Source organism: Crinia signifera, chromosome 2, assembly GCF_055691185.1.
Source record: "Crinia signifera chromosome 2, ASM5569118v1, whole genome shotgun sequence".
In the NCBI taxonomy this organism is placed as follows: domain Eukaryota; kingdom Metazoa; phylum Chordata; class Amphibia; order Anura; family Myobatrachidae; genus Crinia; species Crinia signifera.
In genome coordinates, this window is record NC_139218.1 from 153705340 (window position 1) to 153725357 (window position 20018).

The 20018-nt window shown below is 47.2% G+C and overlaps 2 protein-coding genes across 8 annotated transcripts in view; one reads left to right on the forward strand and one right to left on the reverse strand.

Moving 5' to 3' along the window:
- PARL (presenilin associated rhomboid like) overlaps positions 1-4826 on the forward strand; it is a 132746-nt gene extending 127920 nt beyond the window's left edge. For all 7 annotated transcript variants that reach the window (XM_083173140.1, XM_083173143.1, XM_083173145.1 and 4 more), the window contains one exon: positions 3214-4826. In XM_083173140.1, coding sequence (XP_083029266.1) covers positions 3214-3319 — 106 coding nt within the window. In that variant the 3' untranslated portion in view covers positions 3320-4826. The remainder of the gene's footprint in view (positions 1-3213) is intronic.
- Positions 4827-15317: 10491 nt separating this feature from the next.
- On the reverse strand, positions 15318-17468 carry LOC146058911 (uncharacterized). Its single transcript, XM_083171112.1, has 3 exons — positions 17402-17468; positions 16290-16693; positions 15318-16203 (listed from the first exon to the last, which is right to left on the reverse strand). The coding sequence occupies exons 2-3, from the start codon at positions 16689-16691 to the stop codon at positions 15922-15924; spliced, it is 684 nt and encodes a 227-aa protein (XP_083027238.1). The 5' UTR covers positions 16692-16693; positions 17402-17468; the 3' UTR covers positions 15318-15921.
- Between the last annotated feature and the right edge of the window lie 2550 nt (positions 17469-20018).

A 20018-nucleotide genomic window follows, 5' to 3' on the forward strand; every position in this document is an offset into this window, starting at 1 on the left:
TCAAATCTCGTGGTAGGAACAAATGTCAATCCTCGCTGTAGAACATCTTTCTCTACCTGAGTCAGAGGGGTGGAGGACAGGTTAAAGATCACTTCTTGTTCACAGGGGGTTTGCGAGCCCTGGATGCGCTTCCACTGTCCTCCCCTCCGACAGGGTCCCCGTCTCCGGACACTTGTGCTCGGGTACGTACCGCTAAAGGGATCACTCTCTTTTTATTTGAGGCACCCCTGCGGCGTTGATCAATCTCACTGGCAGAGTCAGCCGATTCTACGGAGGATCCAGAATACGGTCCTCTTCTGGCTCTGCGTCGATTCCTAAAACGATTGGAATTCCCATGACTCGAATTGCCAGTTAACCACCCGTATACATTCTGTGTCTCATAGTCATTTTTTACTTTACTGAATTTTTCTCTTTTATATTTGAGTAAGTCCCGTTTATAGATATCAATTTGGGCCTGTAATTTCTCAAGCCATTTTTCAGAGGGGTCGCTTGCCAAAGTGTTCTTATGTGTGCCCTCAAAGCTCACAATCTTCTCCTTAGTGGCGTTAAGCTCTCTCGTGGATTCTTCCACCACCAATAAGAGCAAGTCGAACGAGCACTTATTTAAAATGGCACACCATTTCCTGCAGAATTGAACATTGTGCCTCCCGATTGTAGGGATGTTTGCAATGCGGAACCCTCTCGGGATTTTCTTTTCAGTAAAGTACTCTGACAGTGTAGCAGCGTGGTAATAGAAATCAAGTTCACGTTTCCTGAGCTTAATCAGCTCATGATACAGGTCTGCTGCAGAGGTATTTTCCGGGGCTGAAAACACTTTTTCTTTGAATATAATTTTGTCAGCGTCCAAATCAGAATAAGAATGCGAATCAGCTGCATCCAGCGTCACTCTCTCAAACGTGTTGTCCATTGTGTAGACAGAGTGTGTGTCGACAGCCACAAATCAGGGAATGGACCTGAGGTGAGCTTCTTCTGTGACCTTTTAGAAATGGTTTTAACCAAAAACTATTTCTTTTTTGATAATCGATTTTTCCTCCAAGTCTCTGGGTGTGCGATGGGGTCCTCAGTGGCCCCATCGTATGCGAACGCCTATATGATGGCTGTTGAAAGGGACATTTTTTTCACCGATACATCGGTTAGTGACAACATCGTATATTATTCTCGATATATCGATGATATGATTTTATTATGGAAAGGCACAGAAGAGGCCCTCCTTGATGTGATAAACCGACAGAATGCTAGTACTAGTCCAATCAAGCTCACTTGTAACCATTCTTATAGCTCTATCGATTTTTTGGATGTGCGCATTTCTATTAAGGATGGATGTTTGAGCACATCACTTTTTGTCAAACCGACAGACAGGAATATGTTATTATCCCCGAATAGTTTTCATCCAGCATCTGTAGCTAAAGGATTACCGTATTCCCAGATGTTGCGGGTCCGTCGGATCTGTAGCGATGATCATGATTTAAATAGACAATTGGATATCATGATTCAAAAGTTCCTTGATAGGGGTTAGGACTATAATGCACTTCTGGCCACTAAAAATAGAGTTTTAAAAATCCCTCGGGCTAAAACCCTTAAAAAGAATAATAACAGAATATTTTGGGCCAATCGGTTCAACACTGGTAGTAGTCTGGCACATGGGGCCATTAAATCATATTGGCCAATAGTCTCCTCAGATAGTGAACTCCCTGGTCTGTCTGACAAAAAACTTGTCACCAGTTATTCTCGGGGGCGCAACCTCCGAAATTTCTTAGTCCACAGTGACATTACCAATTTTGACAAACAAGTTACTAATCCTTTCTTTGGCACAGCTAAATTAGGATGTGTAAAATGCACAGGTTGCGTTACGTGTGGGTATATGTGGACTGGTGACAGTATCAAGCATCCTTTTAAAAATGAAGTTTTTCCCATTAAGCACAGACTTACCTGTTCTACAAAATACGTGGTCTACGTTTTTTTTTGCCCGTGTGGTAAGTTTTATGTCGGCAAAACCGACTGCCAATTTAAGACACGGATGGCACAACACAGGCAAGCCTTACGTTCAGCTGTGCTTACTGGCAGTAGTGAACAGCCCGTCGCCAGGCATTATGCACTCATGGGGCATTCACCTACTGCATTTAAACAAAAAATAATAGACCACATCCCTCCACTTGATAGAGGTGGTAACATATCCCAGATCCTTCTGCAGAGGGAGGCAGAGTGGATCTTTAAGTTAGATTCACTCAGCCCTAAGGGGTTAAATGAAACCCTGGGTTTAAGCTGTTTTTTATGATTGCGCTGGTTGTGATTGTGCCTTTTCATTAATGTGCTTTTATAATCATGCTTTTTTATAATTGACGCCTATATAGTTTTATTGCTGTTCCTTATCGAATCATACAATGTGTTTTTGGCTTATGAACAAAGTATTCATGCATCTTGATTATGTATATTGTTTACATTCTGACAGCCGCATAAAGTTTTTTAATCTGGTGACGGGCACTGGGTGACGTCATCAAAGTGGGCCGTGACCGGCGTGTAGCCGCGCGGCGCAGACAGGAAACGTGGTGATGGGGAACACATAAAATGGTGAGTTATTTTTGTATGCATTGCCCTGATGAAAAAGAGTAAACCTCTTTGAAACGTTGGCATCTACACTCTGTGTCTGACTGTTTCATTGTCCGAGTGCCGCCGTGCCCTTGCTGCTACCTGTGGAGGTCCTACACTCCTAATTGAACGGAAGGCAACGGACGCAGATAAACTTTATTAGTGAGTGCCAGAACTTACCGACATATATATATATATATATATATATATATATGTGTATATATATATGTGTATATATATATATATAGTGTTCATTCTAGCACCCGCCATATTTGAAACCCATGCAGTTCCTCTTCCCTGCCTGGGGTGTCACTGTCTTCTGTAGTGCTTCTAGCACAGTGTGGTCTGTATATCAGCACTGATATGCAAACCGGACCTTTGCTAGAAACACCACAATAGACAGTGACACTACATGGGTTTTCAAAGATAGCGGGTGCTAGAATGAACAACATATACAGTATATATATATATATATATATATATATATATGTGTGTGTTAAAAATTAAGTTGCCTAAGAACATTAGTCAATTACAGATAAAGTTGTAAATATATTCTGAGTTATAATTATTAGAATTTAATTATTATTTTTTTTATAACATGCATGTTTTCCCTGAAATATGTTGCAGTTGGTATGCCTTATATGGCCATGAACTTGTATGGAAGAAGAGGGAGCCTTTAGTCAAAATGTGGCATGATCTCCGGAACAACCCACCAAGGACTGGAGGATCCTGACATCAACCATTCAACAAGAACAATAATACAGACACAATTGCTTGTAGCTTGTATTATCCATTCAAGAAAGCATTTGGATACTCCACAAATATTTTTGTGATGTTATTTTGACATTTTGTTTAATATACATGTATAGAGTAAATCAATCATACTTTTGAGAAAGTTTTATTGTCTAAAAGTATACGTATGTTTTTAATGTTTATTGCCATTATGGTAGTCTGATCTGCTGATGTTTTGTGTGTTGCAAGAAAAGAAAATGGACATGTTATCATGTTCCATGGTATGTTTGAACATTTGTCTTACTGGAAAATGATGTAAGAACTTGAGCAACGTGAGGTAGAGAACTCTATGGCATTAATAGAATTTCCATTTTTTCCTATTATTTGTAGGGTAATTAATTTATATTTTTTGTTTTTGCTTGTAAAGTGTTAAGCTTTTGACAGGTGAAGTGTGATCCAGTTTGTCTCACATATTTATATAAGGTTTCCTTATCTGATTCCCACAGTTACTTGAATGGAAGTATAACTAAAGCGGATATTTTCTGATTAGTTTCTTGAATATAGGGCATATATGAATGTGAAGAGTGGCTGGATGTATGGAATGCAAAATGCAATGTTTTATGCATCTCGCCTGAATTTAAATACACTAGTAAATCCAGGATGTTTTTGAGTCTCAAAAATATCCGATGTTATCATTCTAATCATTAAATCTCAGTCATGAAATTCAATACAGTTTGGATTGGGCTGGGCCAATACTTAACTCCTTGGATCCAATGGATAATTGGATCCAATCCTTGGATAATACTTAACTCCTTGGATCCAATTGCATATCCAGTCCTGTGAAACTGTTCCAGCTGTGCATGGATTGAGTTTCACTCATTCGCTGCAAGGTGACATTACTGTGGCATGCTCCCAGCCAGTCACTGACAAAAAGAAGCTGCATTTCAGGACTCTAGCTCTTTTGCTGCAGTTGAGACTGTTCGAGGACCAGCCAAGGGCCAGATGCTCTAAGCTTCAAAAGTGATAAAATGGAGAGTGAAAAACAGCCAGCCGATCAGCTCCTACCTGCCATGTCACAGACTATGTTTGAAAAAATGAAAGGAGTTGATTGGTTGTTTATCACTCTCCATTTTATTCATTTTGAAGCTTAGTTAATTTGGCCCAAAATGCCCATCAACAAGAGAAGCCCCTTCTGTACCCTGCTGTGTGGATATGGTAAGTGGAGAAGGGAGAGGAATACCAGAGGGTTATGAGGGAGAAAGAAAAAAGAGGAGGCAGAGGAGGGGAAGAAGGATAGATTTGTACAGCAGAGTCATAAAATATGAGTAGTATTGGCTTTCCTGGTCTTTACAACAAATAATTTAATGCACTATAATATATGTACATCAGTATAAACAAACAACTCTAAAAGTATATTAACAACACTGGGCCAGTTTAATGTCCACAGAATTTTGCTTGTAAAACATTATATTATTTATTAAAGTTAATTTATTTCATAGAAAGGAAAACCTTCTTTATAATTGAGAAGTCAGCACTGGCATTACGAATGTTTGTCTTAGCATGTTATCATATATAATACCCTTTCGCATCACACAAATAAACCGAGTCTGAGCCAGGTTGTTGCCAGGTCGACGTGTGGTATGAAAGGACCTTTTCAGATTACCCAGGTCCAGAAACCCGGCCACTTTTCGGGTTTTGGGTTCTGATTATCTTCAGGGGTACTTGTTTCCTAGCACGGCCACAACGATCTTGATCGTGGGCATCGTGAGGAAAAATCGGGGGGCATCGCGTCGGTACCATCGCACCCGATTTTTTAGTACATGCGATGGCCGCGATGCCCCCCGATTTTTCCTCACGATGCCCACGATCATGATTTCCCCATAGTGAACAATGTTAAATGCCTCAATTTAGCCGCGATGCCCCCGATTTCCCATAGGAATCAATGTTAAATGGCTCAATTTACCCAAATCATCATAGGGAACAATGGTAATGGCATCGCGTCGGTACCATCGCACCCGATTTTTTAGTGCATACGATGGTACCGACGCGATGCCCGCGATTTCCCCATAGTGAACAATGTTAAATGCCTCAATTTAGCCGCGATGCCCCCTATTTCCCATAGGAATAAATGTTAAATGGCTCAATTTACCCAAATCATCATAGGGAACAATGGTAAAGGGGCCAGAAAACCCCAAAAACACCCCTGAACAGTGAAATGTCCCCCCAAAAGTAGTTGACACCACCCCACGATCAACGTGAACCCGAAGCGTGGCGAGCGCAGCGAGCCCGCGAGGGGCGGCGGTACGCGTCCTCCGACCTTTTCATACCCCCACTATCCACGTCGTCGTGGAGTTGAGAATAGAAAAGTGTGGCGAGCGCAGCGAGCCACCGAACCCGAAGCGTGGCGAGCGGACGCGGATACCTGTGAAGCCCGCGAAGGGACGCGTTTACCTGTGAAGGTATCCGCGTCCCCTCTCGGGGCTCGCTACGCTCGCCACGCTTCGGGCTCGGTGGCTCGCTGCGCTCGCCACACTATTCTATTCTCAACTCCACGCCGACGTGGATAGTGGGGGTATGAAAAGGTCGGAGGACGCGTACCGCCGCCCCTCGCGGGCTCGCTGCGCTTGCCACGCTTCGGGTTCGCGTTGATCGTGGGGTGACGTCAACTACTTTTGTGGGGACATTTCACTGTTCACGGGTGTTTTGGGGGGTTTCTGGCCCATTTACCTTTGTTCCCTATGATGATTTTGTGAAATTGAGTCATTTATCATTGTTTCCTATGGGAAATCAGGGGCATCGCGGCTAAATTGAGGCATTTAACATTGTTCCCTATGGGGAAATCGGGGGCATCGCATCTGGACCATTTAAGCCTTTTTTAGCCACATACGACGCGACCGACGCGATTTTGCCTTTTTTTAATGCATTTCAATGGGAAAATCGGGGGCATCGCGTCGGTCGCGTCGCAGACCACTAAAAATGACACCCGATGGCCGCGATTGTGGCCGTGCTAGGAAACAAGTACCCCTTCAGGTTTTGGGTTCTAATGGGTTTTGCCAAAACACCCCCTAAACGTTTTGTTTTTGGGTTTTGGGTTCTGATTTTTTTTTTGCTCCTACGCCATTATTAACCTAAATAGCATTCATCTCCACTCATTTCCAGTCTATTCTGAACACCTCACAATATTATTTTTAGGCCAAAAGGTTGCACAGAAGTAGTTGGATAACTATGATAAGCGACACAAGTGGGCGGCACAAACACTAGACTGATACGGCACACTTAATAGCACCCCAGGACTGATATGGCACACTTAGCAATACCCCTGGACTGATATGGCACACTTAGCAGCACCCCATGAATTATACGGCAGACTTGGCTCACCCCAGGAATTATTTGGCAGACTTGGCTCACCCCTGGACTGATATGGCACACTTTGCATCACCCCTGGACTGATATGGCACACTTAGCATCACCCCTGGACTAATACAGCACACTTGGCAGCACCCCATGAATTATACGGCAGACTTGGCTTACCCCAGGAATTATACGGCACAGATGGTGGCACCCCTGACCTGATACAGCACACATGATGGGCGCACATTGTATTATACGGCACAGATGGCGGAACCCCTGGACTGACACAGCACACATGGAATTATACGGTACATATAGTGACACTTCTGCAGTAAAAAGTTATTCTTTTAATAAAAAAATGGCAGCACCCCTGGATTGATACAGCAGACTTAGCAGCACCCCATAAATTATACAGCACACTTGGCTCACCCCTGGACTGATACGGCACACTTAGCATCACCCCTGGACTGTGACAGCACACTTAGCAGCACCCCATGAATTATACAGCAGACTTTGCAGCAACCCATGAATTATATGACACACTTGGCTCACCCTAGGAATTATGCGTCACACATGCGGGCATACCTGACCTGATACAGCACACATGGAATTATACGGCACAGATGGCGGTACCCCTGGACTAATACGGCACACATGGCGGCAGGCATGGAATTATATGGCAGACAAATTCCTGCAGTAATTTCTTTTAATTATAAAAAAGAGCAGCACACCTGGAATTATACGGCAGACTTAGCAACACCCCATGAATTATACAGCACTCTTGGACTACAGCGCATTTTACAGCCCTTGCAGTAACAAAAACAAAAAAATACCTTATTTTAATTTTCATTAAAAAAAAAGGGCAGCTCCCCTGGTCTGATACGGGACACATGGTGGCACCCCTGGAATTATACGGCACACATGCGGGCACCCCTGGACTGATATAGCACACATGTGGGCACCCCTGGACAAATACACCACACATGTGGCAACCCCTCGATGGATACAGTACACATAATGGCACCCCTGGACTGATACAGCACAAATGTGGGCACCCATGGACAAATACAGCACACATGTGGGCACCCCTGGGTGGATACAGTACACATGCGGGCACCCCTGGACTGACACAGCACACATGTGGGCACCCCTGGACGAATACAGTACAAATGCGGGCACCCCTGGACGAATACAGTACAAATGCGGGCACCCCTAGATGGATACAGTACATATGCGGGCACCCCTGGACTGATATAGCACAAATGTGGGCACCCTTGGACAAATACAGCACATGTGGGCACCCCTGGATGGATACAGTACACATGTGGGCACCCCTGGACTGATGCAGCACACATGCGGGCACCCTGGGCACTGGCAGCAGTAATTAAAAAACATTTATTTTTGCTTTGATTTTTTTTTTTATTAAAATAATGCACCCCCCTCTATGCATTAATCATTCCCCCCCACCCCCCCCCAGCAGGTTTCCCCCTCACATCCGTGCTGTCTGAAATCACCAGCCTGTTTGAAAATGGCGCTGACTGCTGGGAACTATATATCCCCAGGTCTCGTGAGAATCCGACGCGGGGTGATGACCGTTTATCCTCGATTTGGACTCTGAAAGATGGTGGGATCCAGCCTCGGATCAGGTAAGTTTGTGGGAGTTCGGATCTCTAGGATCCGAACCCGCTCATCTCTTAAAAAAAAAAAAGGGTTGATCCTCGGTTGATGTGCAGTGTGAACAGGTGACCTGGGTCGAGCAACCCAGGTCCTGTTTACACTATAGAAAGGAGGTAGTGTCTGCTCCAATCACTGCCTCCCCCTCTACCCCCTGATGATGCTCCACCCTGCCCCCTTCCTGAGGTCATCGCAAATGCCCGGTTGCTCCAGGGACAGACCTGTGTCCAAAACAAGGGTGTGACCCGGCAAATTGCTTAGCAGGCGATTTTGCGTAAGAAATCGCATCGCATGCAACGTGATTTCGCCATGTAATTTATTCACTTCACTCTGGCCGCGGGTGCGATGCATCGCAAAATCGCATGCGATTTTATAGGATGCGATGCCATTGACTTTGCTATACATTTGTATGAGGTGCAGTGAGATTTAGGCACCCCCGAAGCGTGGCGAGCGGCGGCAGAACGCGTCCTCCCAACCTTTTCATACCCCCACTATCCACGTTGGCGTGGAGATGAATTTATATAGTGTGACGAGCGCAGCGAGCCACCGAGCCCGAAGCGTGGCGAGCGGACGCGGAATACATGTAAGGTAAAAGGGGTATTAGTCAGGTTTTTTTGTTGGGGCCTGCAGGAAGCAGGTGCACCAGTTTTTCTTTCCAGGGATTGCTAGTATGCAATCCCAAGCTTTTTTCTTTTATTTAAATTTTTTTTTTATTTTTTAGACTGAGCGATATAGCACCATAGTCAGCATGACTGCAGCGCTGTCGCTCCAGCACCACCGCCTGCTTCCATTACCTCCTGTCACCTTGTGGGGCATATACAGGCAGAGTGGAAGGAAGAAGGTCCCAGCGCAGCACCGCTGGACTCCATACCTTCCAGGTATACCTTAGTGGCTGGACCGTGGGAGGGTAAGCTGTTCTTGCTATGTACTCTGTGGGAGCAGGTCACAGCGCTGGCGTGGACACTGCCCACAACAACGGGGATTCCACTAGCCCACCCGCATAAAGGGGCACAGGCTGGAGACAACACCCATAGGGGATACTGTCCTCCATTTTAAAATCAAGCTCCATTGTACCGGTGGGGGAAGTCCAGCATAGGGTAGGCGGTGTGGCCTGTAACCCCTCCTCCCAGCTTTAGGTGCCAGTTCACCTCAATGCTGAGTGCCAGTAGCTGCAGATTTGCTCCATCAGTCTCCTCACATAAGTTGGCAGACATCTTCACTGCTGTGCAGACTCCTGGATTGCTGTGCGCCCCTACCCTGTAAAAACATCACCTGCTGACAGGTTTTTAAAGTGCTCACTGTCCTACACTGCCTCTGGTTCATAGCGTATTGGACATAGTGCAATTTACAGTAGTTTGTGTGGTCTAACTTCTACTTAATGTGTGTGTGACCTAATGTGCTGATTTCTACTGTATTTTCTTTCCCGGGGGTTCCAAGTGTTAGCTGCTAAACATGGCTAGTTAGGAACTCCAGCCAGCAGAATCTCCATTAATGCGTTCATGCACTTCATGCGCAGCAGGAGTTTCTGACAAGGAGGGGGAGCAGGATGGCCTGTGTGCTAAATGCCAAATTCCGGTACCACCATTATCAGTCCCCCAGGCCCAACAGTCTCCTTGGTGGCTTTTACTCAGTTACTGAGTACTTTATTGGACAGGCTGACACTCGTTGCGGGTCCAGAACCACCACCGCCTGCACCGATAGTGCAAGGTACCCTGCCATGGGTCAATTCCCTGTTGGACACCATGCTGTCCCTGACAGTCCTTAGCAGCTCAAAAAATGCTGCCTGCACAGGCTCAGGGTTCAAAAAGGCCTTCTCCGTAAACCCTGATGATAGATACCACAGAGTCGTCAGAGGGGGAAGCTGATGATGATGGGGCAGAATCCTCAGACAGGTAACCCGACACTGGGGAGGTAACTACCGACACAGTTAATGTCTCAGAGTTTATAACAGCCATAAGAGGGTCCTCCTCTCAGAGGAGGATGGACCAGTACCGGTAGCACAAAAGGTGGCTTTTTTTAAGTCCCGCAGGGTTATCAGGGCAGAGTTCCCTCACACTGATCACCTAATGGAGATCAGAACAGGATTATGTAAAACACCGGGGAAAAAATGCCCAATCCCGAAAAGAGTAACTGTCAGGTATCCCGTACTGGTCAAGGATTACAAATTATGGGAAAACCCACCACGGGTGGACTCCCACATGACTCGACTGGTTAAGCCTTCAGTGCTGCCAGTCACTTCTGCAACTTTGTTAAAGGATGTCACAGACAGACGGTTGGAACAGTGTCTAAAGTCAATCTTTAGCTTGGCAGGTGCGATTAATAGACCTACAATTGCAACAACCTGGACAGCTAGGGCAGTTCAGGACTTGCTAAAAGTGATTGAAGCTGAACCTCCCAACAGACGTTTCAGATGATTGCACTGTGTTTATCTCACAGAAGCCATGATGGATGCGGGCCAATTGTCAGCAACGATCTCTGCGGTCTCAGTGTTATCCAGACACATACTCTGTTATAGAGTCCAAATGAGCTCTGGATGATTTAGCCTTTGCTGGGGACGTCCTCTTTGGGCAGGAACAAAACAAAATAGTTGCCCTGGCCGCAGCTAAGATGGAATGCCTTCCATTGGCATCTGGAATTTCTCCATATCGTACCACACTCAGTCCAACAGGCAAACGAAGAGGGTCAACCAAGACCTTGAAGCATTCCTCCTCTTGTATGTCTCTTCTTCACAAGACAATTGGGTTAGCTTGCCCATAATTTTAGGTATCACATAGCTACCAGCTACTCTGTTTTAACTTATGTATGGTCAACATCCCCATCTGCCTAACTTCGAGGAGTTATCTGCATTGGTGCTGGCTGCATCTTCCACAATTAACCCAGTTCTTGTGCTGCTTGTGTGCACCACTTAACGGTGCGCTGCAGATCGGCTGCTGGTGGACTCTGCATTTACTGGCATGTTGTCTCTGTGTCACAAAACCTGTCCACTGTCTCCAGCCTAGTCACATGATCCAGGAAAACCCCAGGTGTATTTCCTGGTTCAGCAGCCACCTGAAGGGATGTAAGCAAGCCTCCCAGAGTCCTCCTTGCCTTGTCCATTCCCCTGCAAGTTCTCCAGCATTTGCTTCCAAGGCTCCAGGCTTCTATAGAGATCCAGTTACCTCTGTCCTGCTGTTTACCTGCCTGCTTACCTGGTTATTACACTGCTACCAGAAGACTCCACTACTGCCATCTCTGGTGGTATCCAGCCCTCTGAGTACATCTCAGGACTCTCAGCACAGTAGTCTCTGGATACCTATCGGTTCCCATACCGAGTGTCCTTCCTGGCTCCCAGACCATGCATTTGGATCCCAGTCCGAGTACCATCGGTCAGCTCCCAGGCCACATCACTGAATACCGTTGGTCGGCTCCCAGCCAGCATCACCGGATACCATCGGTCATCTCCCAGGCCACATCATAGATTGCTATCGACTGGCTTTTAGGCCACATCATTGGTACCCAGCTCCACTCCATTGTTGTCTCCCTTCAGTTATCCCTATGTGTATCCCAGTTACTCCCAGCATTGTTATACAGCATTTAGAGCCATCGACCCACCATCGATGGTTAAAGTACTCCACAAGCATCTTCACTACGTGTTTCCCTGAGCGCCATCCCAGTCTGTCACTAAGAATCCCGGGCAGAGGGTCACGAGCTGCCTGTCAGGCATGGCAAGATATACCCTGCAGGGATCACTGGTTAAAACCACTGGCAAGTTAGACTCTGCACCTCTGCCATGGGTCTCGCCAATTCTCTTTGTCACCAGCAGAAGATCCCATTTCATGAGTTACCGATACCTAAGTCCACCTAGCTTCCAGTTCCCTGCTCCCTCCACTGGGTCACCCAGGTCATTACCGGGAATACAGCAAGACTGGTCCGTGACACCTCTATACCCATTAGCTACAAACTACCATCCACCACATCCTCGCAGTTCTTTTCTGTACAGCTCTAATCTTGTTTTACACATTCAGGTGGACTATTACATAATACTCATCTTTTGACCCCTTTCAAATCCACCAGTTATTACCACCTTCCCTCTTGTCAAATTGACCCTTCCCCACAATCAGTCTCTCATCGCCTTGTTATATTATAATCAGGAATATTCACAATTTTAGCATACCCATTTTAACACCTTATGCGCACTCTTATACGCATTCTAATTCATCACCTAGAAACCTCTAAGCATCCTGTGTCACCTCCTCCATGTCATCAAACGCCCCATCTCAGGCTGTACTTATGGTATGTATCCATCCCTACTGGACTTTCATTTGCTCTGTCTAGCTACGACCAAACTACAGCCTGCGCCCAGGTATATAGTGTTCGCGCTGCCCAATCTTCCCCTTCCTGCTAGCTGGTCTATGCATGCATTCCCATTTATTGACTTTGCCAATTATTATAGAAAATGTATTAAAGGATTCTCCACACTGATCTCTCCGATTACAGCCCTCACCCAGGAAAGGTGCCAACCCTGCAGTTTGGTCTAAAGAAGCCTTACTTTGATAGGCCTTTCCTCTCTCGAAGTTGATGCCTTTAATGTTGGTGTTGGTGCTGTATTCTCCCAAACCACCAATAATGGGAAACCGCTTCCTAGCAGTTTCTACTCGCGAAAATTCCTCCCTGCTGAGAAGAATTATTCCACTGGTTACCAAGAGCTATTGACAACCAAGTTAGTATTAGAAGAGTGGAGATATCTGTTGGAGGGAGCAATTTCCCAGTGACCATCTACATGGATCATGTAGCAGCCCAGTGCTTAAATCCATGCCAAGTTCGTTGGTCCTTATTCTTTTTATGTTTTAATTTCAAGATTCTTTTCCATCCTGGCTCCCATAATGTGAAGGCAGATGCACTGTCCTGGTCCATCGATGATTTATGACCAACGTCAAATCATCAGTGCCTTTGCGGCCACCCATGTGACCCTTGTGTCACCATTAACAAAATTTTAGTGTCACCGGAGCTTCGGCCAAAGTTACTGTCCTGGGCTCCTGCTTCTCCTTCTCTGGTCAGCCCAGAGTTCTCAAGACTCTCGAGCTTATCCATACTGGTGGCCCCATATATTCCCATATATATTTCCATTATCTCACTGGGCTAATCTGAGACTATTCCAAACACATATCTATGTCTAATTATTTACAGATTTGTATGTAATCGATTAAACGTAATGCAAAACTTTCAACACAACACAAACTTTTGTAAATGTAGTGCCACAAAGGACTAATAATTTTTTGGAATAATAACACATTACGGACCTTATTCATGTCCGTTTGGCTGTGGGTATGCAATCGCACATGTCCGATGTTTTTGCAATATGCATGAGCTGAGTGCATTGCGGGTGGCAGGCCAGGGTACTTGCCCATGGGAACACCCAGCATCCCATGGAAATCACCGGGTGACTTTAGTGCCTGTGGCGGGCAGCTGATATCACCGGATGTCAGCTGCCTGCCCAGTTCCTCCCGAATGTGGACACATACATACCAATCTCTGAGGAAGCCGCTGACGTTAAAAAGGTGGAGAAACGTGTTGGTTATATTGCTCTTTTTTGGTACCAGTTTGTCAGTTGTGTTGGAGAATCCCTTTCGATGGGCGGGCCCTGATAAGGCCAGTTTTGAGTGCTAACCAGGAGTAGCCAGGAGCCCACCACCATCTCCAAAATAACAGGTGGCCACCTGTACCTACCACATAGCAGTGCCTGAATATTGCTGTGACCACTAAACTTCATACAAGCAGTGGTAATTATAAACATCTATACCTATGTGCTGGCATTTAGTCCAAAGAAGCAATTACGGTACTCTTTACCTAGAAGGGCGCCCATCGCGGTCGTCGCGGGTACATTAGTGGCCACCCGCGATGCTAACGACGCGATCAATTATCGCGTCGGTCGCGATGTCGCTAGCATCGCGGGTGGACAACAATGTACCCGCGACGACCGCGATTGATCAATCATCGCGGTCATCGCGATGTCGCTCGCATCGAGGGCGCACAATAATGTACCCGCGATGACCGCGATTTCTGGCTGTGGGAAAAAGACAAGTGAAAAAAAGGAAAAAAACAGCAAATGACATGGCATCCCTCAATTGAAAAAGTGTGAAAAATACAAAAATACATGAAAATTCCACCTAACACTTAAATGTCATAGATAACAATCAAACCGCACACCTGTTGCGGTGATTGTACAGTAAAAACGCACACATATCGCGATGATTTAACATTAGAACTGCGCAGATATCGCGGTGATTGCGGGCACATGGCGGCTGGTTGCATCATGGGTGACCATGGCCGTCATGTGCCTGCAATCACCGCGATAGTTGCGGAAAAAGCAACAAAATTCTATAAAAAAACACATCAAATTACATGGCAAACCGCGCACATATCGCCGTGATTGCGGGCACATGGCGTCCGGTTGCATCACGGGTGACCACGGCCGTCATGTGCCTGCAATCACCGCAATGGGTGCGCAAAAAAGCACCAAAATACAATAAAAAAACACATCAAATTACTTGGCAAACCGCGCACATATCACTGTGATTGCGGGGACATGGCGGCCGGTTGCATCACGGGTGACCACGGCCATCATGTGCCTGCAATCACCGCAATGGGTGCGCAAAAAAGCACCAAAATACAATAAAAAAACACATCAAATTACATGGCAAACTGCGCACATATCACCGTGATTGCGGGGACATGGCGGCCGGTTGCATCACGGGTGACCACGGCCATCATGTGCCTGCAATCACCGCGATGGGTGCGCAAAAAATCAACAAAATACAATAAAAAAACAAATCAAATTAATTGGCATTCCTTAATTATAACACAATGAAATAAGACACGACACAGGTTAAGAATTTCAAATTATGACTTATTTTTTTATTTTTAAATAAAATATATTATTTTCTTAATTTAGTATAAAATACTTTTTTTTTTTTTTTTTTAAGAATGGGGGGGGGGGAAGGTCTGGGCGAAGGTCATTGAAAGTATAGGAGAATAGATGCCTCTTGGGAGGAACTGGATTACAACAAGGCAAATCGGAATGAGGCATACAAAAAATGGGGCTCAATACGCAAAAAGGCACCCTAATGCAAACATGCACTGGGTACAGAAGAAAATGCAAATATGCGGAACAGTCCATGGTGAAGGTGCAAAACAAGTACGGACAGCTCAAAGTCCAGGAGTCCGATACTGCGACCATCAGTAACCGAAATTATGGCCTACGAGCAACAAAGTTCATCATGGAGCAAATAACAAACAGAGTGGAACAAGGGCATTGCTGCAAGGCACAATAATTTAAAAACCAATTAAAACCAAATCACTAATTAATGGCGCTCTTCACCTGGGTGGGGACTTTGTGTGCTCAACAGAGCACTTGAAATAGTCCCAGGCAAAGACGAAGGGTCTGTGACTGGTGGCAAAGGGGGCCTCGGCGCGTACATAACAGGGGCAGGAGGAGGCGGAGCATAACCCGACGCACTGTACGAAGGGTAGTGATAGGGGTAATTGGGCATTTGGGCTGCTTGCCATACGACGTTGGCAGTTGGCTCTATATTGCATGCACTAGAGAGACTTCTCATATACCAACCTCTTACACTCATGGAGCTGGTCTGGCGCCATGCCCCGCATTTCCACGGCAAGGTTATTACTAAAAATTTGGCAATCGTCAATTTGCGGTGCCTCCGGTGCCGACGTGCTAGCATGCCCTTGGACATTACGAGCAGTGCTGGACAGCTGTCTTCTGGGACGCCTCCTCGGGATAGCAGGTGCAGTGCTCTCCGTCATTGGAGTACTGTCCCCCTCTGCAACTGCCACAGGCTCCTGCTCTGTCTCAGGGGGAACTTCCTAGAAAGGGGAAAAAAAGGGAAAATGTTAATAACATGACATTTCACAGTCACTTACATGCAAGACATTTTTCAGGAAATACTTACAACGTCCACACTCTCCGCTGCAACGGACGAAGAGGTGTCCTCCGTATCACTTCCCCCTGTTCCACTCTGTTCTCTCTGCTCCAAGATAAACTTCATCCGCTCGTAGTACCATAATTTCGGCACGTAGACGTCATCAGCATCGGCTCCGGAACTCTGAGACTGCCGTACTCGCTTCATCTCCTTCACCATAACTGTCCGCATATTCGTCATCCTCTTCTGTACCCAGGCGACGTCTGCATTAGGTACCCGTTTGCGTACAAGAGCCACCATTTTCCGATACGCCTCATTCCTCTTCGCCTTGTTGTAGTAATCCGGATGTTTCATCTCCCAGAGGCACCTATTCTCCTTATACAAATCAATGACCTTCGCCATGAAACCGTTGGTTAGTTCTCGCTGAGACATTGCTGTAAAACAAAAACACAAACAAAACCATCTATAAGTAATTGATGTCTATACGGTATGTCAAAATGGTATCGCATCACATCAAATGGCACAACTCCCATGGCATCTGATGTGAGGCGATACCATTTTCACCAAAAATCATTCACATTTTCTAGTATACCACCCCCACTATCCACGCGCACCCGAAGCGTGGCGAGCGGCGGCGGTACGCGTCCTCCTACCTTTTCATACCCCTACTATCCACGTCGGCGTGGAGTTGAGAATAGAATAGTGTGGCGAGCGCAGCGAGCCACCAAGGCCCGAAGCGTGGCGAGCGCAGCGAGCCCCGCGAGGGGACGCAGATACCTTCACAGGTAAGCGCGTCCCTTCGCGGGCTTCACTGCAATACGAGCACAGTTACCAGTGAAGCCGTTGAAGGGACGCGCTTACCTGTAAAGGTATCCGCGTCCCCTCACGGGGCTCGCTGCGCTCGCCACGCTTCGGGCCTCGGTGGCTCGCTGCGCTCGCCACACTATTATATTCTCAACTCCACGCCGACGTGGATAGTAGGGCATGAAAAGGTCGGAGGACGCGTACCGTCGCCCCTCGCGGGCTCCCTGCGCTCACCACGCTTCGGGTGCGCGTGGATAGTGGGGGTGGTACCCTGGGAAAAAAAGGCATTTGGGTTACATTTACAAATTAATTAGAAGAACAATTTAAGCACGACTTACCTTATTCGGGGGATAACGGCGTTTATTTGTCTTTTTTTTTCTTCAATTCCACCGATTACAGCAACTTCAATTCCCCAAAAAAATAAAAAAAACATCATTAATCAAAATCAAATGACATAGAAATCCACTGATTATCAGTCGGTGACATATGTTGCTATGGCTTTTTACACATAGCAACCACCGTTTCAATGTTAATTCACAGTGTAAAATGCTGGTTGCTATGTGCAAGCGTGCATAGCAACACTTGTCACAAACATAATATATGCAGGTGACGTATGTTGCTATGCGCTATTTCGCATAGCAACCAGTGTTATCCACTGTAATTTTAACAGACTTACATTGGTTGCTATGTGCAATACCATATAGCAACATAAGTCACTCACCGATAATATGGTGACGTACATTGCCATGTGCTACTGCACATCGCAAGCAGTGTTATGTGCAATTTTTATTATACTGACATTGATTACCCCTGGCCATCTCTCCTACTCCTCTGGCCCACTCCAACTGCCCCTAGGACCCCCTCCTACCCTTGTTCCCCACAAACCATATGCCCCCCTCTCCCCCTCCCCCCGAGGTCCGTGTGGATAGTGGGCGTGGTACACTGGGGAAAAAAGGCATTTAGGACACATTTACAAGTTAATTAGAAGCACAATTTACCTTATTTCGGGGCGTTCAATTGGCCACAGGCCAAATGTCAATGGCAAAAGCTGGCGATTGACAGCAACTGCAATAACAAACCCAAAAAAACCCCATCAATAATCCAAATTCAATTACATAAAAATCCACAGCCACTATCCACGCGGACCCGAAGCGTGGCGAGCGGCGGCGGTACGCGTCCTCCGACCTTTTCATACCCCCACTATCCACGTCGGCGTGGAGTTGAGAATAGAATAGTGTGGCGAGCGCAGCAAGCCACCGAGCCCGAAGCGTGGCGAGCGCACGCGGATACCTTCACAGGTAAGCGCGTCCCTTCGCGGGCTTCACTGCAATACGACCACAGATACCAGTGAAGCCCGCGAAGGGACGCGCTTACCTGTGAAGGTATCCGCGTCCCCTCGCGGGGCTCGCTGCGCTCGCCACTTTTCGGGCTCGGTGGCTCGCTGCGCTCGCCACACTATTCTATTCTCAACTCCACGCCGACGTGGATAGTGGGGGTATGAAAAGGTCGGAGGACGCGTACCGCCGCCCCTCGCGGGGCTCGCTGCGCTCGCCACGCTTCGGGTCCGCGTGGATAGTGGGAGTGGTACACTGGGGAAAAAAGGCATTTAGGACACATTTACAAGTTAATTAGAAGCACAATTTACCTTATTTCGGGGCGTTGAATTGGCCACAGGGCAAATTCCAAAAGCCAGAAGCTGGCGATTGACAGCAACTGCAATAACAAACCCCAAACAAAACCCCATCATTAATCCAAATTCAATGACATAAAAATCCACAGCCACTATCCACGCGGACCCGAAGCGTGGCGAGCGGCGGCGGTACGCGTCCTCCGACCTTTTCATACACCCACTATCCACGTTGGCGTGGAGTTGAGAATAGAATAGTGTGGCGAGCGCAGCGAGCCACCGAGCCCGAAGCGTGGCGAGCGCAGCGAGCCCCGCGAGGGGACGCGGATACCTTCACAGGTAAGCGCGTCCCTTCGCGGGCTTCACTGCAATACGACCACAGATACCAGTGAAGCCCGCGAAGGGACGCGCTTACCTGTGAAGGTATCCACGTCCCCTCGCGGGGCTCGCTGCGCTCGCCACGCTTCGGGCTCAGTGGCTCGCTACGCTCGCCACACTATTCTATTCTCAACTCCACGCCGACGTGGATAGTGGGGGTATGAAAAGGTCGGAGGACGCGTACCGCCGCCCCTCGCGGGGCTCGCCACGCTTCGGGTCCGCGTGGATAGTGGGCGTGGTACACTGGGGAAAAAAGGCATTTAGGACACATTTACAATTTAATTAGAAGCACAATTTACCTTATTTCGGGGCGTTGAATTGGCCACAGGGCAAATTCCAAAAGCCAGAAGCTGGCGATTGACAGCAACTGCAATAACAAACCCCAAACAAAACCCCATCATTAATCCAAATTCAATGACATAAAAATCCACAGCCACTATCCACGCGGACCCGAAGCGTGGCGAGCGGCGGCGGTACGCGTCCTCCGACCTTTTCATACCCCCACTATCCACGTCGGTGTGGAGTTGAGAATAGAATAGTGTGGCGAGCGCAGCGAGCCACCGAGCCCGAAGCGTGGCGAGCGCAGCGGATACCTTCACAGGTAAGCGCGTCCCTTCGCGGGCTTCACTGCAATACGACCACAGATACCAGCGAAGGGACGCGCTTACCTGTGAAGGTATCCGCGTCCCCTCGCGGGGCTCGCTGCGCTCGCCACTCTTCGGGCTCGGTGGCTCGCTGCGCTCGCCACACTATTCTATTCTCAACTCCACGCCGACGTGGATAGTGGGGGTATGAAAAGGTCGGAGGACGCGTACCGCCACCCATCGCGGGGCTCGCTGCGCTCGCCATGCTTCGGGTCCGTGTGGATAGTGGGCGTGGTACACTGGGGAAAAAAGGCATTTAGGACACATTTACAATTTAATTAGAAGCACAATTTACCTTATTTCGGG

Coding starts and splice junctions, on each gene's coding strand:
- LOC146058911 (XM_083171112.1), bottom strand. CDS start 16,691: ATGTCTCAGCGAGAACTAACCAACGGTTTCATGGCGAAGGTCATTGAT. Junction 16,204..16,289: donor CAGCGGAGAGTGTGGACGTT/GTAAGTATTTCC, acceptor TCCCCTTTCTAG/GAAGTTCCCCCTGAGACAGA.